Below are 24,959 nucleotides of genomic sequence, written 5' to 3' on the forward strand. Positions count from 1 at the left end.
TTATATCACCAGAAATCATATAAGGAGCGGCATCTGAGATTAACAGATAAAAATTGTCACGAATAATCTTCATTTCTCTAATGACGTCATCTATTATTTGGCAGATGACAGCAGCATTGGCATGATTTTCCAGTGGTTTGCATTCAACCAAATAGGATTTTGTTGGAAAGCGAATGCTTCCAATTAGAATCACTACAAAACTTTTCCTTCGGATATCTGTTTCATCAATTATTATAAAAATCTTTTCGTTTTTAAAAGTTAAAAAATAAACTTTAATACGTTAATAATTTTGTCAACTCATTTATCTTTTTTTGTGCAAGAAATTTAACCGTAGTTCTGCATGAAAATTCGGACGGAGTGTTAATGTTAAATGTTTTAAACATTTTTTTGATCGAATCATTTTTTAATTTGTATAGCGGGATGTTTGCTTGTACAAAAGTTTCCGTGATCGTTTCTTTAACCGAATCTACTTTGATTGATTCAGTTAATCTCGTTTGAACTGAATCACATGAATGACCTACAATTGTATTACATTTATACGCATATTGTTCTGATGTTTTAAAGAAGAACAATGAGAATCGACAGAAAATTTTTTTGCACAGTTGACTTTGGATAAACAAAGAGAACAAAATAGAAGGCCATGGTCAGCAATACAAAACTCATCTTTGAATTCTGAACTATACGCTTGGCTTTCTTAAGCAACGAACACTTGGGTTTTGGCATCACTCAAAATACTATATAGCGTGCTAAATTATTTTATTTAATATGGGTGGCATTAAAAAAATTTTAAATGCAATTTAAATTAGCATTTAAAAAAAATTAGCATTTAAAATTACAAATAGCATTTATAGCATTTATAATGTATGTTTTTTTTAACAAAATTAAAAAATAATTATTCCAAATTCAATTTTATATTAAAAAAAATATAAAAAGTAAAAATAGCATTTTAGCACTTAAATTGCCCTACTTATTAACAAGGCAGCTGTTCTGTCATCTTAATAATAAAATGGTATGGTGTGTGTCTGTCTGTCTGTCTGTCTGTGTGTGCACACCAACTTCAAATTGGCAATACGATGTCCTCGACTTACATGATGAGGTCCTTAAAACCTTCCCCCCAAAAAAATAAAAAAAAAATTTCTGCATTTTGGTTAAAATGAACAACTACAATGTCCTCGACTTACATGATGAAGTCCTTAAAACCTTCCCCCCAAAAAAATTAAAAAAAAATTTTCTGCATTTGGTTAAAATGAACAACTACAATGTCCTCGACTTACATGATGAAGTCCTTAAACCTTCCCCCCCAAAAAAATTAAAAAAAAAATTTTCTGCATTTTGGTTTAAATGATAAAACAATACAATGTCCTCGACTTACATGATGAAGCCTTAAAACCTTCCCCCCCAAAAAAAATTAAAAAAAAATTTTCTGCATTTTGGTTAAAATGAACACTACAATGTCCTCGACTTACATGATGAAGTCCTTAAAACCTTCCCCCCCAAAAAAAATTAAAAAAAAATTTTTGCATTTTGGTTAAAATGAACAACTACAATGTCCTCGACTACATGATGAAGTCCTTAAACCTTCCCCCCAAAAAAAATTAAAAAAAATTTTCTGCATTTTGGTTAAAATGAACAACTACAATGTCCTCGACTTACATGATGAAGTCCTTAAAACCTTCCCCCCCAAAAAAAATTAAAAAAAAATTCTGCATTTTGGTTAAAATGAACAACTACAATGTCCTCGACTTACATGATGAAGTCCTTAAAATCCCCCCCAAAAAAAATTAAAAAAAAAATTTCTGCATTTGGTTAAAATGACACAACTACAATGTCCCGACTTACATGATGAAGTCCTTAAAACCTTCCCCCCAAAAAAAATAAAAAAAAATTTTCTGCATTTTGGTTAAAATGAACAACTACAATGTCCTCGACTTACATGATGAAGTCCTTAAAACCTTCCCCCCCAAAAAAAATTAAAAAAAATTTTCTGCATTTTGGTTAAAATGAACAACTACAATGTCCTCGACTTACATGATGAAGTCCTTAAAAACTCCCTCCCAAAAAAAATTAAAAAAAATTTTCTGCATTTTGGTTAAAATGAACAACTACAATGTCCTCGACTTACATGATGAAGTCCTTAAAACTTCCCCCCAAAAAATCAAAAAATTATTTTCTGCATTTTGATTAAAATGAACAACGCGAATGTCCTCGACATTCATGATGAGGTCCATTAAAACTTCAAGGCAAAAATCTCACGTATTAAGAAATCCTTGATGAAAACGACAGCGAGAATATAACAAATGATGAACTCCCAATTATTCGCGATAAAGAAATTCAATTCATCCTATGTTTTCTCTTTAAAATTAAATGCATATATCATTATCGACCATGAATCAAAATTAAAGCTATTTATATTTGACTTTGACAGAATGTGCAATCACAGATTGCACGACTTTGAATAGAGTGTGCAATTAACAGATTTTGAAAAAACCACTTTGATAGTTGAAACCACATTAGCACAATCATTAACACAATTTACCACCAATTGACGCACGACCTTGAATAGAGTGTGCAATTAACAGATTTTGAAAAACACTTTGATAGTTGAAACCACATTAGCACAACCATTAACACAATTACCACCAATTGACAGCGCAATCAGAAGAATTTGCGTAAAAATATTAACTATTTACTTGAGTTTTTCGTAAAGATAGAATTTATTTTCGGTATGCCTCTTTTCTAAACTTTTTTATTATTCAAAAATAATTTTTTAAATAGATAACCGAAGGAGGAAAAACGAAGCTGAAGAAAAAACGGTCAGCTTAATAAGGTAATTAATTAAATCTTTTTTGTGTGTCGCTTTCTTGCCTGCCGCATCTCCCCTGCCCCATTTCCGCCAGTAAAAAAACAAAAAAATAAAAAAAAAAAAAAAAGGAAATTACAAGGAAAAATGAAAAAATTAAATATAAAAAAAATAGACCACAAAAAAATGAAAAAAAAAGTTTGCAATGACAATAAACAAGGCCCAGGGACAGTCATTAAAGGTAGTTGGGTTATTTTTAGAGAGTGAGTGCTTTTCACATGGACAGCTGTATGTGGGATGCTCGAGGGTAGGCAGAAGAGAAAATTTATTCATATATGCCAAGGAAGGACGGACGACAAAGCGGTCTCCGCCCTATTCATTTGAGTGACTTAATTTCCGCAACCGGTGATACCGGGAATCGCCTCTTGAATGCTTGCACTAACTTTTGCAATTTATTCCTAAGCGGCAAAATTTCTGACCATGCTAGAATTCTGTTCTTTTCCGCGAATCTTACAGCCTTGGGCAAGAAAGATGGCGGTATCAGGCCTTTTGCTGTTGGAAAGTTTTCGTCGTTTATTTGCGAAAGTTTGTTGCAAGTCCGTTATTCCTTCTATTGGCGAGCAACTGCAGCCCATTCAGTTGGGTGTGGGTGTTCCTGGCGGCTGCGAGTCTTCTGTCCATGCCTGTCGTTGTTTTATCCAATATTCCCCTTGCCTTATTGCAACTGGATGTAACTAATGATTTCAATTTTCTGGACCGTGGATATTTGTTGGAGGTCTGTCAAGACCGTGTTCCACACTTGCTCCCCTTTATATCGCTTTCGTACTCGTTTCCATCACTTTTAATCGCCGGTGGTTCTTTCATTCTTCGTCCTGTGGCGTCCAACAGGGTAATCCTTTGGGCCCATTATGGTTCGCTCTTGCCGTGGATGTCATTGCCCGCGTTAATGAATCACCCCTTAATCTGTGGTATCTCGACGATTGCACCCTGGTGTTTTGTTAAAGGACTTAGCCAGTCTAATTCCGGCTTTATCCGACATTGGTCTGGTTATTAATTCCAGCAAGTTCGAGATTGTCAATCTCTCCGTTGAGCCATCCCTGTTTAAGAACTCCTCTCTTTTGCGGACTCTTTCCTGAGTTGAGACAGACACCCTTGTCTGATCTGGAAATTCTGGGGTCACCGATTCTCGCCGTCTCAGCTACACGAATCCTCCTTGCCAAAAAAAATCTTATAGCATCTCTTTGTGAAAAATTCTGTCATTGATCCTCATCCTTCATTCTACATCCTCAAGAACTATCTTTTGATCCCAAAAATCGTTTATATCTGAGGAGCTCACCTTGTTTTTATGCCACACAAGTGTTGGAATCTTATGATTCCTTAGTTCGGAGGTCTTCCGAGAAAATTCTCAATGTGCATTTCGACGATATTGGCTGGTGTCAGGCTAAACTTCCTGTGAGTCACGGGGGTCTGGGCCTCCGTTCCCGTATTGATTTGACCCTTCCTGCTTTTCTTTTTTCAGCGTCTGGATCATATCTAATTGTCCAAAAGATTCTGGAAAAAACTACTGAATCATTGTTGGACCTTGATATTGATTCGGCCCTCGCTCTTTGGAAACGCAATTTCTCTGAAGTCCCTTCCGATGTCTTTTCTCAGCGAGATTGGGACAAAATTCTTTGCTGTCGATCTTCAGCTGACTTGGAACCACTCTTCGACCAACACAGACTGGCTTGTTTCCGTTCCGCCTGTCAGCCATACTCAGGCTCCTGGCTGAATGTACTCCCTTCTCAGCTTTTGGATACTGTTTTCGAAAGGGATTCACTCCGTTTGGGTATCTGTAATCGCCTTGGACTCCCTGTCTGCAGACCTCACCCCTGCCGTTGTGGGGCTAAAGTTGACGCCTTTGGGCTACATCCTCTGTCTTGTCGAATGAGCGCCGGCCGATTTCCTCGGCACACTGAAATTAACAATCTAATTCACAAAGCTCTGGAAAGAGCTGGTTTCCCTTCAATTCTGGAACCGACGGGCCTTGTTTTTGAAAACGCAAAACGTCCAGACGGCTGTAGACTTTTCGCTTTTGAATCCGAGAGGCATCTCGTTTGGGACGTCACCTGTGCCGACTCTTTCGCCAAGGGAGCCTTGAATAGCACAGCTTGTCGACCCTGTTCGTCGGCCGAATTCGCGAAACTAACGAAATATGAGGATTTACGCGATCGATTTTGCTTTTGGGCAATTGCCGTTGAGACTTCCTGTGTTTTTGGGGCCAAGACGCTTGCTCATCTTAAGAAACTTGGCCCCCTGTGCACCTACCGCTCCAGAGATCCCAGGGAATTTATATCCTAATTCAGAGGATCTCGCTGGCTGTTTTACGCGAGAATTGTCTTTCAATCCTGCGAGCCAGTACATAATAGCTAGATTTTTTAAATAATTTCCAATTATAAAAAAAATTGACATTAAAAAAGTAAATATACATTTGAGCATACGTTTTTATGTTGGTTTATATGAAAAGATTACTGACAACGACATATCTTAAAGTTATTGGAGTATATTTTAAATTTAATACTAAATTTTAGTTGTCAAATTCTAGAACTTTTAAATCCAATAAATATGAACATAATGTTTTCACTGACATTCTCGATAAAACCTGTCTGCCAATATTGTATACGAGGACGAGCGGGTATATATTTACCGCTCCTCAATAATCAGGCCTTGCTTTTCATGACATTTGCAAAACAGCACCTCTTCATATTTTAGTAATCCCCAAACAGAGAATCTCCTCATTGGCCGCCTGTCAGGCAGGGGTTGATGAAAATGTTGTTAAACAATCTATGAAAATTTCTAGATTTTGGACATTTGTTGATTGTTTGTACAAGGATTGCTAAAAATAATGAATTGGGTAACGGCTACCGAATTGGTAAGGCTTTTCTTAATTTTTAGTAATCAATACTGGCCCTGATGGAGCTCAAACTGTTTATCATTTGCATGTGCATCTTATAGGAGGTCATAAACTATCTTCAAATTTTTCATAAACAATTCTATGTTTAGACAATATAGATTATTTCTAATATTTTAAATAAAATTTTAAAGAGTTTTTCTTTTGCACCCAACACTATTGCATAGAAAGGGATGGTAATAAATCAAATTTATTTGAACCAATCTTCTTTCTCTGCTCGTTGCTTTTTCTATTCGCATAGCGATTCAGCTAGGCATGGACACCGTTTTTTTCGAAGTGCTGACAGCCACTGGGGAAGTTGTACTCATACTTATTTGATGATAAACGGTCTATCGACTTTCCCGTTTGAGTTCGGCAAGTCTCTGTTATGGGATGCGACGTGTTCAGACACTTTCTCGGAGCTTAACCTTCCTTCTTCAGCTGTCGAGGCTGGCTCAGTCTCTCGCAAAACCGAGAAGATAAAGATTGGAAAGTACAAGGAGCTCTCCGAACGATATCTGTTCACTCCCATCGCCGTCGAGACTTCCGGCGTCATCGGCGAAAAGTCTCTTTCCTTTTTGAAAAAGCTTGGCCGCATGATTTCCCATAAACGGGGAGACCGACGCGAGTCCAAGTGGCTTCTCGAAAGGATTTCCTTGGCTATAGTACGTGGAAACTGTTTCCATTTACGAGGCCGGGAATTTAGTTAGTTAATAACTATTTGTCAATTATAAACTTCCATTTAGTAAAAAAAAAGTTGAATCGATTTGATCATAAAAAGGATATTCCCGATTATTCGGATTTGCATCAATATCATCTCTGAGTAATAAATGGTATTGATAAAAGTGTTAAAAGATTAATCGAAAAGAGGGCCAGCAACCAGACAGATTGCCAAGTTGTTCCCCCGGATAACGGCAATAGAGAACCGCAGTAATTAATTATCTCCTACTTCTAAATCGTCATCAAATTTCCACTTCCGCTTCCATTTTTTCTCCGGCAAAAACATGGCTTTCTAAACAAATTGTTGATATAAACAATCGTGCTCCTTTCTAAGTAATTGGTTCTAATCCACCAATTGGTCCGAATCTATAACCACAACCAACTACAATTTATTTAGAAAAAATATTTATTTTTTTAAATAACGTTAAGGGTGCATTATCCAACGCGTGGCATAGTATATTAAAAAAAATTAATTTTACAAATTACAAAGCACTAGCCATCAGATTACTAAAATTAAATCAAAAGAGAAAATTGTTGGCTATAAAATGAAAAGATAAGCCATAATTATGTTAGTCACTTGTACTTCACAACAACTCTATTATGTTGTGACCCGATAACGACTCTAAATCTCTTTATTATTTGCCAACATCATCACATGGCTAGCGAAACACGACACAACGTGATTTTATTTAATTGTTTTTACGAAATTCTGTTAATAATATAATTTACTTAAAAATTACCTTAATATATCTATATTAAATTTCCATCTCAATTTCTATATTTAAAATTCTGACCGCAGCCAAACGGCCTACTAAAACTTAAGTCCAGGCTTTCGGCTGACACATCCGGATATTTTTCCAATAATTTCCTTCCTTTCCTTAAATCGCTGGCTCGCTAACTGATTTAGGAAAAAAATAGGATCGCCGAGAGATGGCAAGGGGCTTCGAGAGAATTCAGGAGATACTATCTTTAATGATTTCGATTTAGATATTAAAAAAATACAAAAACTATATAAGCCGAAATGTATTTCTAAAATTTTACTGAAACGAATAATTATAATTTTTTAACGAGTTGTACTACATCCTCATCGCACAAAACGTGTTCTTTTCCACATTTCTGAGGTTGGTGCTTGACAGAATTCCCCCAAACAAAAGCACTAAAATATAGTAGAGACACTCACTAATTCAGCTCTCGAATAATAGACTTGTGTATCTTATTACAAAAATCCTCGATACTGCACTTGGAAACCTTAAGAACCACAGGAGATCGATAGTCTGGGACCTCACCTTTGGGTCGTGTGTATCTAAGAATATTAAAAAGTCCGTACATTCTAACTAGTCCCAGTTTTTCCCACATCGTTTGCAACAACTCATCAAAATTCCACTTATTTTCCGAACTAATTGGCACACAATTAGGCAGTTGGCACACCAAATCCAACTCCTTTCAATAGACCCTAGAAAGAATAAACCTGAATGGATATTTTATCTATTTTATTAAGAACGTATATGCAGGGAATATATGTCCTATTCCCTTCCACAATATCTATCAGGTCATCAAGGGAACAGTCCCCCTTCAGTAGAATGTCGGCGTGACATATTTTATACTCCGCCAGCAGAGTAGTGACTGTCTCTAAATCCAATTCTGATTGATCCACCTATACTATTGACATTTCTGAACACGAAACCATAGTCTTATAGTTTATTCCACCCTTCTCCTTCTTTCGAAAACTTATGGGAGGGACTGATTTGTTAAGACGAATTCCGAAGCCTTCTAACTCTCTTTCAATTATTTTTTTCTGTTCTAGTGGTCTGGTTACATCGAGGACCACAAAAATTAGCATGCATGTTCGGGCTACTGATATGACCTGCCTTCCCCTTCCCTTTCCGTCATTAGCCCCTTCGATGATTCCCGGAAGATCCAATAACTGAATTTTTGCTCCTTTGTAACGAATCACTCCCGGAACTGTAGTCAGAGTAGTAAACTCGTATTCAGCCACTTTTGAATAAACTCCGGACAAATTTGAAAGTAAAGTTGATTTTCCAACAGAAGGAAAACCTAATTTATGAATTCTTTTTAACATTAATTAAAAATATTATTTATTACCAACAAAGCCGACTCGTGAATCTCCTGTCTTAGCCACCTCAAAAGTCTCGTGGTTGGAACTTCCCCCGCATCCTTTTGGGTCGAGTAATTCGCGCTTTAGTTTAGCTTGACGAGCTTTGAGCATGCAAATGTGATGCATAGTAGCCTTATTTTTTTGTGTCCGATTAAGCTGTATATTAAATAATAACACTTGCTAACCTCGGCATCAATTTCATTTATTCTTTCTTGTATTTTTTGCATCCTCGTGTCTGCACACCAACTACTTTCTTTAATTAATGAATAACAAAATTTAAATATTTTATATAAAAAAATTAGAAGATAAAATTAGTATCGAGAATTTATTGAATAGGATTAATGATTTGATGTAAAATTATTACAAAATGGTTCCCAAATTCATCAAAAGTTATTTTAAAAATCGACTTAAGCCACATTATTTTCTGATTGGAAAGAATTACTCTATATTTTTCAACTTTAATCTCTCCCACTAACAGTACTATTGCAATTAGAAACAAAAAAACAACACTGGGAGTGAGATGAAGCAATTTTATAGAGATCCAATGGATGAACCATCGAATACAAATTTATGTCGGATTCAAGTTCGCGAGCTGACAACTGTAAAAAATACATTCCTCTACTAATCTTATTAAAATATAACATTTCGTTGATGTTTATAAATGAAAAATCAAGTCGATGGGAACTCTGGAAATTTCTATCTTCAAATTTCAAATGTCTATTCATTGGACAAAGAGGGCGAGTTGTGCAGGTGAAAACTAGTATTTTGTTGCCAAAATCCATTTCTGTTAGTTTTCGACTTAGTTTGGCCGACATATAAATTGTCTAAATTATTATTAAATAAATACCTTTGTGGGAGTCTCGACCATGTTTAGCGTTCTAAAATTCAGTGTAAATTTCAAATTTAGATCCACACACATTTCTGCCCCTAATTGAAGTCCAAGTTCTCTAAATTTAATAATTGAGTTTGGACATAAAAATTCTTCGAGATTGTGATTTAAAAATTCCAACTAATTTAGAAAGAGTTAATATTACTTGTATAAATCCAAGATGGTCTTTTACTGAATTAGTGATAAACAAGATGTTTCCAGTGATGTCACAAATAAGGAAAAAGCCACCGAGACACTGTATAAATTTGCGTTAAAATTTACCTCAGAAATAATTAAATTAATTGAGAAACCGATATCTGTTTCGAAATGCATGCGGACTTCTTTTTTGTACAAATCTTAAAAATTAGTCAGAAATTGTGATATAACATATGAATTGACGAGATTTGATGTAGGAAATAACTAATCTTAAAATCGAGAGTTTATCCAATTTTGCGATTATTTTTTTGTTAAATGGAAGTTTTTGAGCCAGCAACTGAAGCTGAAGGTTTAATCTTTCTCGATGTCGTTTACTCGGACTCTGGTTTGATCTTTTTTACTAAAAAAATTCAAGATAACTTTTGCATGCAATTCATGCTGGTTTGAGTGACTGTTTGATTGTTTCTTATCATTTCGTGCATATTTTGCACGATTGCTTTAATAGTTGTTAACCAATGCGCATGTCCACTCAATACTTTTGAGGCAGCTGCATTTTAGTTTAATTATATCTTTTAATAACTCGTGTATAAACACGAAAAAGTAACTCCAAATAAAATAACTTATATTGAGGTTCTATAAATAGATTTTGAAGTTTTGAATACTGGCACGATAGGGTTAATTTTTAGTAAAAATATTTACAAAACTAATTGCTTAGTGTTATTCAGATCAAAAAATTAGAAGACACTTTCGGAAAAAAATACTTGGCAAAATATGACAAATTAAAATATTTTAAATACTTCGAAAACATAAATCAATATCATTAGTTTAACTTACTTTTATGAGTAAAGTTTCATTGGTTAAACTTACTTTTATGAGCAGAGAAACTAGCAAAAACTAGGTGGAGAATTTTTCTTAATATTGTTATTTTCAAAAATAAATCTAATAAATTAATTATCAAAATATCATTGAATATAAAGGAAAAAGTAAAATAATTTAAATAATTTGTATAAAAAACATTAATCCAATACTATAAAATATGCATTTTTATCAAATAGAATTTTTGAAGTGCAAACAAGTTTATACTCGAATTCGATAATTATTTTTATTCAATTAGATATTTAAAAGTATCGATCTCTAACAAAATTGATCCATTCTAAATAATAATTATTCAACAAATCATGAAAGTTCAAAAATAGCAAAATTTTTTTATAATTAACAAAATGTTTTGAAAATATCTCTAGAGCTGATGTCCCTGCTTTTATATCCTTACATGCTGACCACAAGAATCTTTTTTAAATAATATTATGAAACCTTTCAGGAATGACTGAGGATACACAGATTGCAGGTCAGATAACCTTTAAGGTCTTCCTATTCATGCTATGCAGTATTTGTTATAAATTATTATCATTTTGAAGTAACAAGATTAAAAAATTAAGACATTTCAACAACCACTGGCATTTCTTCGTCGTCAACAACGTCAAAATTCCACGAAAAGAACTGCAAACAGAATTCTTTAAATTCACGGGCCTTTTCCTTTAATGGACATTCATCCAAATCAGAAATGTTGTCCATCAAGCGTCTGATATTGACAAATATGAAATTCTCTCCATCTATAATATCCACGAACATATCTTGAGGAATTTTTTGTAAATGAAAGTACAAAACGCTCAAAAAACGTCCAAACATAATGTCATGTGTGTCTAACAGCTCTCTGCAGCTGCAAATGAGCTGAACGATTTCTCTCCACTGCTCAAGAGAAGCATAATTCAGTCCGCATAAAAATACAACAAAACACAATTGCAGTTCGCCAAGTACCGTGTTAGACCTTGTTCCAAACACTGAAAGAAACTCCTTGCTTCTATCGAGACCAGATTTTGTAACTGACGAAAAATCATTTTCGGAAATAAGAGCAGATATGTAAGAATTTCTTGATATATGTGTATATCTATATGCAATGAACATACAATAAATATGCCTCATGCAGGTTGACTTGAGTGGCGCTGATGTTGTTTGTTTACCAGATAATCTGTCTTCAGTCGTACTAGAATGACAATACAGCTGAGGCGATGAAAAAATAGTTTTTCCAGTAGGCTGCAGTAGAGAAACAAGCTCGGAGTCTAGATAGTTTGTTAATGAGACCCAGTTGCGGTGTCTGCATGATTAGTAATATTTACTCATCAAGGGGGTAGCATGCTAGTCTTTGGTCGTATCTTTCCATATTTCCAAAGAAAGAATCGTCAGAATAGTCCAAAAATTCTTGATTGATTAGAAATATACAAACCTTCGTTTTTAGAGTCCCATTTCTTGCAAATAATCATATTTCCTGTAATATGGACAAAAAATCCTTTTCTAGATGAAGAATCCCCATGTTTGTTAGCAATGTTGTAATATATGAAATGATTTCCGTCAGGTACCATTTTAAATCCCATAAAATTTAGTGTGGTGACCCACGATTTGCAGTTTATACCGATCTCAGTCTCTTTAGGGGGGTTCAGAAGTAAGATTATTCCATTCTTTCTAAATAGTTCTTTCGCTTTCTCTGAAGATAAAGGTAAAGTTAAGTCGTCACATTCATGTACTTTAGACATTTTATTTTTTAATATGTTTTTTATTAAAAAAAGCAATTATTTTTTTTATAATTACGATAAAACAAAATTAGTAAATTAATTAAAGTAGAAAAATATCTTATTCAGATAATATTGGTTCCAGCTTCCTCCTCTTTGCTTTTGATCTGACTCCTAGATTTTTGGGTAGAAAATTCATAGAGGACCTCATCATTTTGGGCTTGTTCTCTGTTTTTGGTTAATTATAAGTAAAACAATGATTTTCATAATTTAATCTGTATTTTGCTAAATTGAAGTTGGTTAAAGAAAGCATAAAAGTTATTCCTTTGACCATTCAGAGTTACAATGATCAGAAACTTTATTCACGGAATCCAATTAAGCCAATTGAGAAAATTGGAGACTGACTCCGAGAGGGTATGGAAAACATGCGGAAATACAGACCCTCATTACGAAAATTTCGATTGCTATAACCAGAGTAAAATCCTGCCAATAAAATAAAATTAAGATATGTCACAGTCCGATAAAGAAACACGCCGTTAATGAAACGCCAACATCAAATTGACAAAAAATCATATCGAAAAAAGATAAATTATTAAAAATCGTCATTGGAGAAGATTAATTAGTTATTAATTTTAATAAAATCCGATTTTTAAGGTTTAAATTAGGAAGCGTGATAGTATTTGGATAGTGAGACTAACTAAAGAAATTTTCAGTATTATACAAAATATCAAAGAAGAAAATGCAGAAATTGGATTTCCAGATAGCATGAGCCGCCTCGAAAGGTTCAGAATCAGAAAACTATCTGAATCTTTTACATTCGAAAATGGAGTTGTATTCTACAATAGAACTGGTCTAAAATTGCATTTTTTTGCGAGGATGAAATGGAGCTGAAGCTTAAATTTATTGAAGTAGAATTTATCTCAATATAATTTAGGCGGAACATAATCTAGTTACCTTCAATATCAAAATTTCAAAGCAATGTAAAAATTTAGGTCAAAAGACGTATCATCGGATAATCAGATAATCGAATTGTTAGTTAACGAAAAATTTTCTTAATCGTTTATGAAACTGATTTCAAAAAAGGAAATTTTTTTAATATTCTTATTGGGGAAACAACGAATTTTTAAATCAGGTATCTTACTAATTGTATGCCTCAAAAACAGTAGTCGAGGGAAACTATTTGCTGAAATAGGACTATTACCAGAACCTATTGTTATTAGATCGGAAAAAATGACTCGGATCTAAAGAAAATATGTAACCGAAGTTCTTCTCTTGATGTTTTTAAATTTGGCCTTTTTAAATTAAAATAGAAATTTTTAATGAAATAGTTAATAAAGAAATGTTAAATCAACGAAACGAAAAATGTGCGGATTTTTCCAAAAAAAACAAAATTGGAAAGCTTTTTATAACTAAAAATGACGATTAGATTCGTTAAAAAATAAAATCCATAAAAACCTGTTTGAAAGAAATCCTTTTTGTTCAAAACCGTATTAAATTTTCCTTGAATGTTAAACTCGGATTGGTAGTTAACAATAAAATCAACAAGTTTTCGTGGAATAAGCATAATTGTCAGCCAAATCAAGACCAGAATAATTCGATCAGACTTATACGTAACCACCTCTCTGATTTGTTTGTTTTCAATCTCTATAAAAAGCTGCAATGGACCACTGTTCACTAAGGTAACAACACTTCCAACGATTCCAACAATTAATAATATCAAAAACATCAATGGCACCTCAATTATTGGAAGTGCATAATATACATATTTCTGGTTAATACTTTCAAACTGTCAATGTTAAGAAATTAAATACTTTCTTAGGCAACGTCCAAAAACGCGGTAAAACCAAAAGTAGCGTTGAAAAGATGATCACTGTGAGAATAGTTACAATTTTTCGAGTTGTTAATAGTATAAAAGATCGACTTCTTACGTAATGAATCCAGTAACTGCCAATAAATATCAAAGTAAATATGGATGAAAGCCATAACCAAGTAGACAATGCTGAGAAATAACGAAGAGTCGTCACTCCAAGAATATCTAATAAATGACAAATTTAAAGGACCTCCAAAGTCGGGTTCATTCGTCACGAAATCGAAGATTAAAAAAATAGAAAAAAAACAAAATACAAATGAAAATACAAAATCGAAAGAATTTTTATAAAAATAAAGAAAAGAAATGGCCAAAGAGAACGAAATCATTATTGTTAATAAAACCATAATAGTATTAAAATAATAGACGTAGGTAAGGTCCATATTTTTTTAGGAATATTTTTTAACTATTTTACTACGCAAATAATTTTTATTTAAATAGCTTCAATAATTAAAGTGACCACAACGAAAACCGCATTTTTATCACAATGGTTAAATTTTATCGAATAAAAATTAAACTTTGTTTTAATTTTGTAGGATATTCAAAAACGCAAACCGGAATAAAACGAAATAAAGAAAGCCGTTATGGTTGCTGCACAGGCGTGTTCATGACCGATGAAATTGCGTATTGTTACTAATAATAAAAACGTGTCTATTTTTTGTTTAACCCAAAAAATTTTACTATCCAAAGCATCCAAAAATCTTTGTAAGTTTCTGTATAATTTTTGTTTTTCTTTTCTCAATTTGCAGATCTCTTCATTATGAGCGTTCCTGTTATTTGGATTTTTTAAAGATAACTTTTGGCAAATACGTTTCGAGAAAATCCAAAATTTGTTTTCTGAAAATCAGAATCGATTTTTTTAAAACGTTCTAATTATTTAATTGGTTCGATTTTCTTCACATCAAACTCAATGTTTATGTATATTTGGAAGAGAGCTCGGTCTGTTAATTTTGAATATAATCATCTCCCATCTTGTTCCATTCATCTTTTGCCATCTCCCATAGTTGCTTAACGTTCTGAGGGTTTCTATTTCTGATTTTGCTCTTTAAATAATGCCAGCAATTTTCTATTATGTTAAGATCTGGCGATTGTGCAGGCCAATTGTTTAAAATATTCACTCCTTTTTCAAGCAAATAATTTTTTGTAGACCGTGAAGTATGACATGATGCACCATCTTGTTGGAAATAAAGTTATCATCATATATCTCAGAAAGCCCTTGTTCCAAGATTCGTTGATATTCTACGGAATCTACATTTCCTTCGCACAATATCAAGGCACTTTTTCCATCGTGTCTGATACCGCCCCAAACCATGATTGAAGGTGCGAATTTCTGAGTTTTCGTTGTGTAGTTCGAATTGAATCTATTTCCAGGAGGTCTCCTTACGAATTCTCGTGCTTTCGAAATTAATTCGATGCGGCACTCGTCAGTAAAAATGACCTTATTCCAATCGAATGAAATTTTCTAGTGCAGAATATTTTTCTCTTCTTGATATTATAGTTGAAAGTCTAGGTTTTTTGGCTGCTATTCTTACGAAAAGTTCATTTTTGCGTAAGATTCTTCGTACAGTTTCGACACTGACGGTTTCCGTAATATTTAGGTCTTTTCTGATTTCATTCGCTGTTTTTTTGGGAAAACGTCGAGACTCACGTACAAGATTCCTTTGAGCACGTGCCGAAAGAATACAATTTCTTCCAGATTTTGGTCTGTCGTAAAACCCATTTCCATCCAAATACCGTTGGTAAGTGTGATTTACGGCGCATCTGAATATTCCAAGTAAAATCGATATTTCCTGTACGGTATGACCATTTTCTCGCATAAAAACAATTCTATGACGCTGTTCAACAGAAAGTCGTGGCATACTGCTTTCAAATTAATTTAAAACACGTTTCCGATACGAAAAATAGAAAAAAAGTATAAATTTTATTGAAATATAATGAATTTAAATAAAATGTCTAAAACATATGACTGGGCCAATTTCGACAAAATCCTTAAACATATGAAGAAGTCGAAGATAAAGCGAAGATAAGATATGAAAATGATAAATATATAAATAATATAGATAATACTTACTAAAAAACTTTTATTTTATTGGATTTTTCTTTAGAAAAATCAAACACTGGGATTTTTTCAGAATGTCTAAAACATATGACCGGTACTGTATATGATCACTCTCAATTTTGTCCTCAAGATTGGGAGTTTCACAATATTTGATTAGCAAAACAAAGACAATGAATAACTCTAGGCATTCATTTTCATGCGCTGAATAGTGCTTCCTGTCTAGAAATGTTAAAATATGAAATCCATAATCTTCAGAAAGTTTTAGCTGAATCTGCCCATCTCGTTTTGTGTTTTTGCAGCCATAATCAACGTAATTGGAGTTAAGATCGCCGACAATTATTCCGAAGTTATTTTATTCGAAGAAATCCCAAATAATTTGCGGGTATCTCCTGAGATTTTCCGAATACCAATAGTAACCCATTTAATTTGTATTTTTAACTTAAACTGACCAATTCATAAAGTTTTTCTTCAAAAATTCTACAGTTTCTCGTCACTAGGTAATTCATGTAAAAGATTGATGTTCCATTTCCTACAATAGCGTCATCCATTCAAAGTATTTCAATTGACTAATAATTAATTTTACCAGTGTTGATGTCTCATCTAAAAATTACAATTAAATGTCAATTAATTTTTAGAGTTCATGATTTTTAGAATCTGCCTATTTTAATTTATTACGTAGTTGTCATAATAACACGTAGAAAGACAATCCAAATACTAATTGGATAACTAGGGCGATTTTTTAACCCCAAAAATTAAAAATTTAACCTAAAAAATTAACTCAAAAATTTAATTTAATAACGTGTTCTGTCCGATTGTGGTCGAGACAACTGGAGGAATAAGTGGGAAATCGCTTCGCTTCCTAAAGAAGCTTGGACGCTTAGCCACATTAAAAAGCCACGACACACGTGAGACCCGGTGGCTTCTCCAGTTGATCTCCGTTGTTATCGTGAGAGGCAACGCAACGTCAATTATGTTGGCGGGGTCCACTTCAGACAGATGGCTTTATTAACTAATTAGTTCCTTTTTTTTAACTGTTTTTGTTCATTGACAAATTGATAAAAAAAAATTTAATAACTAAATAATAAAAAAACTAAAACTTTTTGTTACACATACAATTTACATAATTTTCTAAATTGTATAAAAGAAAATTTCGGTTGGATCTTAGAAAACTCTTTATCTCAGAGAAATCTTTCAACAGAGCAAGAAGTTGGCTGACAATTCAGGAGTAATAAATAATCGGCTGGAGATGTATGTTAATTGATCCAGTTTTTTTGAATTTCTGAATCACATCTGATACAGTTGATTTTGGGACTCCTATACTTGCAGAAATCATTCGATAAGTCATATTATGATTATAAAATGCAATAATTTGTCCTTTCATGAAATCTGAAAGGTGACTTCTTCTTTGACTATACATTTTTAGCTTCTTTTCAACGACTTTTAGATCTATAAAAGTTTTGTCCGGTTTTACATGTCATAACTAAATTGAAATTCTGCTTTATTTTTCGTATTTAATTAATAAAATCATAAAAAATGGCTTGTCCGGTTTTCGGTGACGAGGGGTGTATGTGTAAATTAGTCATTTTAATTATGTCTGAAATAACATTTTTTGAAGCTTTTTATTTATGTATTCTTTAATAAATTTGTTCTCATTTTCAAATTCCAGCGATTCTAAACCATCATATGCTTGTTCAATTGTGAAACATGTACTTTTTAATTTCGTAATAATATCTGCAATAGCGACATTATTTAGAAACCTGGAATGTTAAAATAGCTTCGAAAAAGTCACATGGACGGCTAACTAGCACATGGTTTTTGAGACTCTTTAGCTGATCGAACTAGATATCCATCATGGCGATGTTTCTGAATTTGAATATTAGTTTTCTTCTATTGTCCTTGTTAATTGCAGCTTGTATAGTAGCCATAATTAAATCTAACTTGGATTGGCTGAACCTATGGTTGACGAACAACCGGCTCGTGGTAAACGCGACGAAGTCCGTCACGTCCCTTTTCATTTCCGACAAAAGATTGGGAAGGACTTCTAGGGGTAACCCTCAACATGCACCTCTGTTTCTCCCCGCACGCAGAAAACATCCTTTGCAAAAAAAATTGGAAATCCTCAGAACTCTATCCGGCTTATGGAAAAACAGGTCACACCCGGTACTGACAAATATCTACCGCCAATACTTCGAATCATCAATTGCCTACGCCTGCAGTTCATGGGGTCCGCAGTTATCGTGATCCAACAGGAGGCGAATCGAGGAGGCTAAACAAAGGGCCCTCAAATTAACCGATCGTTGGTCACACGATAGCGAACGCCAAGGTCCAGCTTTTCTGGAAGACCTTATCAAACTGAACCTCGGTCTGTCAGTAAATGCCCCGTCAAAAACGGCCTGCCACCCGATGCAATCTTGTGTGAGCTCGTGGAAAGCTCACCTAGCGAACATGAGGTCCCTGGTCGAGTGCATCGGGATCACGTGACTTTTGTTTGATTTTTACCGTGGTCTTGGAAGTTAATAAAATAAAAAATAATAAAATCAATTTCAAGATAAGAGTTGCTTATTTTCTTAAAACAATTGTGTAATAGATGAACAGCACACGTGAGATGGAATAACTTGGGGTAAAAATTTTTAAGTATTTTGCCAGCTAAAACATAAACATTAAATGTCACCGTCCAGACCGGCCGGGGCGCCAAATCGGTCAGGTCAATTATCTAAATACAAAACAAATATTTTTCCTACAAAACATTTCATTGCAAAAAAATATTGATAATAAAAAAATAAAATCTTATTAATAAAAAAGTTCTAAAAAGTTGAAAAGATTAGCATTAATCAATGGTTTTAGTTGAATTAACTCGAGACACCCTCGAAAAAATTAGGGAGTATTTGGAATCAGGCCACCTTGATAATTCCTTGAGTTCGGAAGAAAGGGCACGAATACGGAAATATGCCAAAAAATTTAGTTTCAAGGAGAACAACACCTACATTTCTAAAAATGGCTCAAAGTTGCGTTTTTTTTGTATCGAAGACGCTGAACTTAAGTTAAAATTCATTGAAGTAGTATATTTGTCTATTTAAATTAGGTTCAACACAATCTTAATCACTTTGGACGTGATAGGTTGTACAGTTTATTGACACTCACAATTTATGGTGCCATACGTACTGATGTGGCTTTGAAAATGGAAATATGATGAAGTGAAAAGTGGCGATGAAGTATTAATACGGCATGATAGGGATGCAAACCCGGGTTATAGAAAATACCCATTATACGACGAAATATCTGCACAAAAATATATTGTGAAAAATAGGGATCGAGAACTCGTAACGATAATTAATGAAGAGGATTAAAAAGGTCAAAGGATACATATTAGCAGAGTAAAAAAACTTTAACTGCAAATATTCATGGGGTTCGTTCTGTGTTTTTTCTCGTGTCATATTTACTTAATTGTGAAATAATTGTGCCATTGTTACAAATTCGACGCGGCCGAAGGGCGCATAGGGAAAAATATTCACATTGAATCATGCGGCCGTAGGCCGGATTGTGTTTTAGAGTTTTAATGATAAAAATAGAAATTTACAACATTTTTAAAAATTAAAAATGGATTTTTCTAATAAATTTTATTGTTGAGAATTGTTTGGCTAACCTTGGTTAAAGCGTTTTTAAATAAAATGCAAAATCAATACGGTAATTATCTGGAAATGACTGGATGTTGGTTTTTTATGAACCCAGTAACTTCAATATTTTGGCAAAAATAATATTAAAATCAACAAAAGAATGAACAGAAAAAGAAAATAACTTCCGAAAGGTAGTTTTTATTAAAAATTTTATACATAACCGATCTGGCGCCTCGACCTATCTGGACGGTGACATTAAATTTTACATAATTTCATATAATTTTCAGCATCCGAAATTAACAAATTTCGAAGTGCATTGTCGACTATCTGAATAATACTGCTCTTGTTAAGTGTAGATTCTATCGCCTTAAACAATATCCGATATGTTGTTTGAGGAGAATTTAACGATCAAATCATCACAGCAACGTTAATTTAAAAAATTAATAAATTAAATCACTAATATTTTTCTACTAAGTGATACGTGCACCCTGTTTTGAAAAACATTGTTATAAAGAGTCTCTCTTTCCTCACTGATATACAAAAAGAGATTTTGTTTAAGCTCCATATAAAAAAATAAAAAGCATAGAAATATATTAAATAAGCTCCACGTAAATTAATGTCTTGTCTGTGAAAATTACTTTCAAGACTAATTCTGTTTCAGTTCTGATATCTTGTGTTGTGCCCCCTTGCTACTCAACAATCCAAATTACCTGAAAGGCAAGTTCACATAAGTCTTTACTAAGAGGTTTCAAAAAATTAATAGAACACACAATCGGACTGCCACTGTCTAACCAGAGTCCATAATTACGTAATCGTCTGTCTTGAACTGTACAGATACGGAGGTAGTATGTTCCTAATTTGAACTTAAGCCTGTGACCTGTTGTTGTTGTTGTTGTTACATAACCCCGGTCTCATATTAGGGTATGAGACCGGCGGCTAGCAGAAACAACAGCGCCTTCGCGGGTTGCTCCCAAAGGACCTCGGGGGAGTGGACAGCAAATTTCCTGCGGACAGGGAGGAGAACAGGGCAGCGGAAAAGGTGATCAGTTGAGTGATCTTCGGCACAGCAGAGGTTGCATACCGGGGAAATCGCGACGTTCAATGAGTGAGCGTAGGAGTTTAGTGAGTGGTGGTGGCCCGAGCGGAAACGAGCAAGGTTGATCTGAGCGGAACGCTCCAGAAGCATTTCGGAGGGGTGAACTTCCGGAGGAAGTTTGTTGAGGACAGAGTTAGGCTTCAGCCTTAGAATGGACGACGTTGAAATGAAGTCGTGGATTTTTTTCATTGGCTGTGAACATTGGTTTAGGCCATTGATTTTGGCAAGTACCCGGGAGTATAGTTTGGCAGGCGTGTTCTTCAATGCACGGCCGTTGTCATTTAGCGTGTTTAGGGCAGTGCAAGGGTGGTAGAATTTTCGCGAAGCGAATAGGAATTGTGCTCCTCTCATGTTTAGATGTTCCTCTATCGGGAGGAGGTTGTCGATGTGGGTCACCTTCTCGTGGTGGCAAATGATAGTTTCTCATGGAATTAACTGCCAAAAGACCCACAACCTCCCCCCTGTCGGATCGGATACCTTCCGTGACGTCGGTGGCAGCAGAGCAGGCGCGAAGCCGTTGCTCCCAAGGACCTCTGTGACCTGTTGTTTCATCAGAATCAGATCTTGACTGTAAAAAACAGAATTAACATAAAAATTAAAATTTTTTTGTCAATTCAAATTTATTTTATATTGTAAGGTATAGAAAACAAGTAACTAATTAGCAGCAGAGGATAAGATGGAATGAGAATTCCCACACAAGACGGCTATTGATATGCGTTGGAAAAGTAATGTCCGTTCTCGATGATCGTTTCTATTTCTGCTTGCCAGGTCCCCCAATTTAATAAGAAATTTTTTAATTCCGAAACCGTGGACTCCCGACGTCTCCACTGCGATTGGGGAAAAGATATAACGGTGCGATAATGCACTGTATTTGTTGACTTTTAGCGTTTCTGCCAGATTAGCTGCGGACCCCGGCTCTGCAGCTGACGTAAAGATGTTTCCGGAGGAAGTGTCCGTACAAGTTGCGTCCCAGATGAGAGACTTTTCATTTTCAAAGGGGAAAATTGTTAGGCCATCTGGACGTTTACCATCCTTCTGAATCAGGCCGACAGGTTCCAAATGTGATGGGAATCCGGCAGTTTTGAGGAGAAATGAGCTGGCTCTTTCAGCGAATCTCGGTCGCCGTGCTCCCCGGAAACTGCCGTTCAATACACAGTGCGGCGTCGCTGAGCTGACCTTCAGGGTCCCGACTATTCTTTAAGTTACTTACTTTTTCTGTTTTTATAAATAATCTACTCATAAAAAAAATTTATCATAAAAACAGACGTCAGTAATTAAACTTTTGAGTACATGGAACAGTTATTTTGACGTCATTTTTGGATATAAAAATTATTTTTTTTAATTCAATAAATGTTCGTCTTTATAATTTTATTCCACAATATTGTAACAAGTTTAATTCTAGCTTTAGCTTCTTACTTCGTCCGAGGATCGAAAAAAGTTTTTGGATGCACACAACAAATATCGATCAATCGTGAGCCCTCCTGCCTCTAATATGCTAAAAATGGTAATATGCCATAAACACAATTCAAAGAAATGGGATGAGAAGCTCGAAGCCATGGCTACAGAATCAAGTCAGAAATGTCTGTTTAAGCACGTCAATGGAGGAGAAAATATTTATTACACAACATGTATCATTTTGTAACATTCCAAGACAAAGAAAATCCCCAAGATGCGATAAAATCATTTTATGAGGAACATCAACAGTATTCATATCAGACAAATAAATGTTCCTATATCTGTACTCATTACACTCAGGTCTTATTTATTTTAATTTAATAGATTGCATGGGCAAAAACTGACCGAGTAGGATGCAGCACAACATTGTGTCGTAATTTAGATATCAATAAGAGGAAGGTAGAAAATGCTTATCTTACATTTTGCAATTATTTACCAATGTTATTATTGAGTGTAAAGAGTTTTATTTAGAGGAAATCAAGGAAGAGTGCGGCCTTATATTGCAGGACTCTCGTGCAAACAATGTCCAGATTCTGCTCCATTTTGTGAAAATAAACTTTGCACCGGTTTCATAAAATACATTTTATTATTTTCTAGATGAGAAGAATAATACAAACACAGTAACAACGGAGAAAAGTTAGATTTTTAGAAAAAATCATTAGCCCACCACAGTAAAAATTCAAATGAAATAGCGACTAAAGTAACTGAGGAAAACTCCAACTCTGTGCCAAGTATAACTTTAAATCGAAATATTGAAGGATTTAGTCTTATTAGATTTTTCATTATTCTAATAGTGGCACTTATCGTTCAGCAGTAAATCTTCAATTTAACAAAATTTGATCTATTATTAACTTTAGGATAACTGATGAAATAATTAGTTTATAACATTCATTATGACCTAATGTACTAATATTTCTCGGACATTTCTTTAACCATTGATCTAATAAATCCAACTAAATCAATAAATTATTCAAAATTATTTTGTTTTTCCTCAGAGTATTCGTTTCCTGTCACCTCATCATGTCTCCTCTTCATCGAGTTAGCTTCCCTTTGGTGAGTGTTCTACACTGCATAATCTTTGTTGAGAATCAATGCTTTAGTCATTACGTCTTCGAAACCATGTTTATATTCTACGAACATTCCTTCCAACGTCTTCTTTAATGCAATTTAACGCCAGAACACTGTCTTTAATGCCAATCAAATCCATGTATGTTTTAAAATACTTGGAGGTGATCGCATCCCAGGTAATGACAATCGGAAGTATTTTGACTTTGGCTTTGAAAATGATTTCTAATTCACTTGCCAGGATATCATATTTATGAAGTTTTTCAACTTCAACTGCATTTTAAATTATCCACACATGTCACTCCAATCTCTATTAGCCATATGTGGTTTAATTTTTGTCGTATAGAAAAATGTCCGGCTTATTATATTGAATTTTTGATTCGGTAGGGATAGTAGTGTCAACTCGTAATTCAGCAGGATCATTGGTAATCACGCTTTGGATAGAGTGAGTCTTTAACCTTTTTGATTTTTTGAATCCAAATTTTCTGCATACGTGCATTTGTATGCATTTAACAATTTCATTATGTCGCCTTGTATACGCGGAATTAATCATTTTATTGCATCGAGTTGCCAAATGGTCGACTGTCTTATTAGAAGATTTGCAATGTGGGCATTTCGAACCAAGTTCGCGAAAGAAAATATTCCTGTCCTGCAGAAGGAAGAACATGGCTTCAGATTTAGGGGAAATATTTCCTTTTACAATTCATTTTGAAGATGTCTGTATATTGAAAGTCTCATTATCAAGTGATTCAAATAATTTTGAATGGAGAGTTTTCTTTTTAATGGCTGTTAAGAGACACTCAATCTGCAGACTCTTTAGTGTCTGTTCAATGTGCTGGGTTGATTCATATTTTATTCGCAAGAATTCTGTGATTGTGGCCATATGTGACTTTCTTTGTTGTTCAGCCCACAGAATTCCTGCACTCCTCAGAGAAGTAAGTTTTCGCCTTTCCAGACTTGTTTTGAAATCAAGCAACATTTTCTCAGCTTTGAAAGTGATTGATATCAATCCCCTTCCAAACATATTCCTCGGTAAGTAAAGTCTTTCTTTGCAGGCTGGTTTCATATGCACATTCAAAATCATAAGTATCTTTCTGACTAATTTATAAATTTTTTCAAATTCACAGGATTCTAAGTCAATGAGGCCAATATAGTAATTGCACAGTGATAGAGCATGTTCATTTTTTTTATTGATTGCTTTAAATAAATTGACGGAGTTTAATTTAGTTTCCGATAACTTTTCATTACGGTTTTGCATTTCTTCTTTAATATTTTTAAACACGTCTTCTTTGAGTACATCTGTTTTCTAAAACTCCCAAATATCTGTAGCTGTCCAGAACATCCATCAATTTACCATCATTTGTTGCTGATTTATCGAAATTCTTCTCCAGTCCAGATGATTCAAAGTAATAGTTCACCTCTTCCATCATCCACGCCAATGTCTCCTCTTCTTTGGATAATAGCTTCAAGTCGTCAATAAATAGGAAGTGATTTGTAGAAAAGGTTAAGGAATTAATGCCAACAGAATTTATTGTTTAGGATTCGAATCTGGTCTGTGATTGTTGTCGAGATTCTTTCAAATTCTCCCCTTTTGGATTTTTTGTAATTTTAAGAACATAAAATGTCAATGACTTTCTTCTTTTCTTCGTC

General features: G+C 34.2%; 2 protein-coding genes across 2 annotated transcripts; both read right to left on the reverse strand.

Moving 5' to 3' along the window:
• Positions 1 to 7,502: 7,502 nt before the first annotated feature.
• Positions 7,503 to 12,177, reverse strand: LOC115229715 (developmentally-regulated GTP-binding protein 1-like). Its single transcript, XM_029800025.1, has 7 exons — positions 11,871 to 12,177; positions 9,716 to 9,789; positions 8,553 to 8,721; positions 8,134 to 8,504; positions 7,918 to 8,103; positions 7,777 to 7,886; positions 7,503 to 7,605 (listed from the first exon to the last, which is right to left on the reverse strand). The coding sequence occupies exons 1-7, from the start codon at positions 12,175 to 12,177 to the stop codon at positions 7,503 to 7,505; spliced, it is 1,320 nt and encodes a 439-aa protein (XP_029655885.1).
• Positions 12,178 to 24,012: 11,835 nt separating this feature from the next.
• On the reverse strand, positions 24,013 to 24,567 carry LOC115229716. Its single transcript, XM_029800026.1, has one exon. The coding sequence runs from the start codon at positions 24,565 to 24,567 to the stop codon at positions 24,013 to 24,015; it is 555 nt and encodes a 184-aa protein (XP_029655886.1).
• Positions 24,568 to 24,959: the final 392 nt, after the last annotated feature.

Source organism: Octopus sinensis, unplaced genomic scaffold (assembly GCF_006345805.1).
Source record: "Octopus sinensis unplaced genomic scaffold, ASM634580v1 Contig13619, whole genome shotgun sequence".
In the NCBI taxonomy this organism is placed as follows: domain Eukaryota; kingdom Metazoa; phylum Mollusca; class Cephalopoda; order Octopoda; family Octopodidae; genus Octopus; species Octopus sinensis.

Bases quoted from the DNA above. Each gene is read 5' to 3' on its own strand.
- LOC115229715 (XM_029800025.1), bottom strand. From the start codon at position 12,177: ATGTCTAAAGTACATGAATGTGACGACTTAACTTTACCTTTATCTTCA. The intron at 7,887-7,917 runs GTTTATTCTTTC...TATTGAAAGGAG, and splicing joins TAGATAAAATATCCATTCAG to TTGGATTTGGTGTGCCAACT. The intron at 7,606-7,776 runs GTACGGACTTTT...ACTATATTTTAG, and splicing joins AAACTGGGACTAGTTAGAAT to TGCTTTTGTTTGGGGGAATT.
- LOC115229716 (XM_029800026.1), bottom strand. From the start codon at position 24,567: ATGCAAAACCGTAATGAAAAGTTATCGGAAACTAAATTAAACTCCGTC.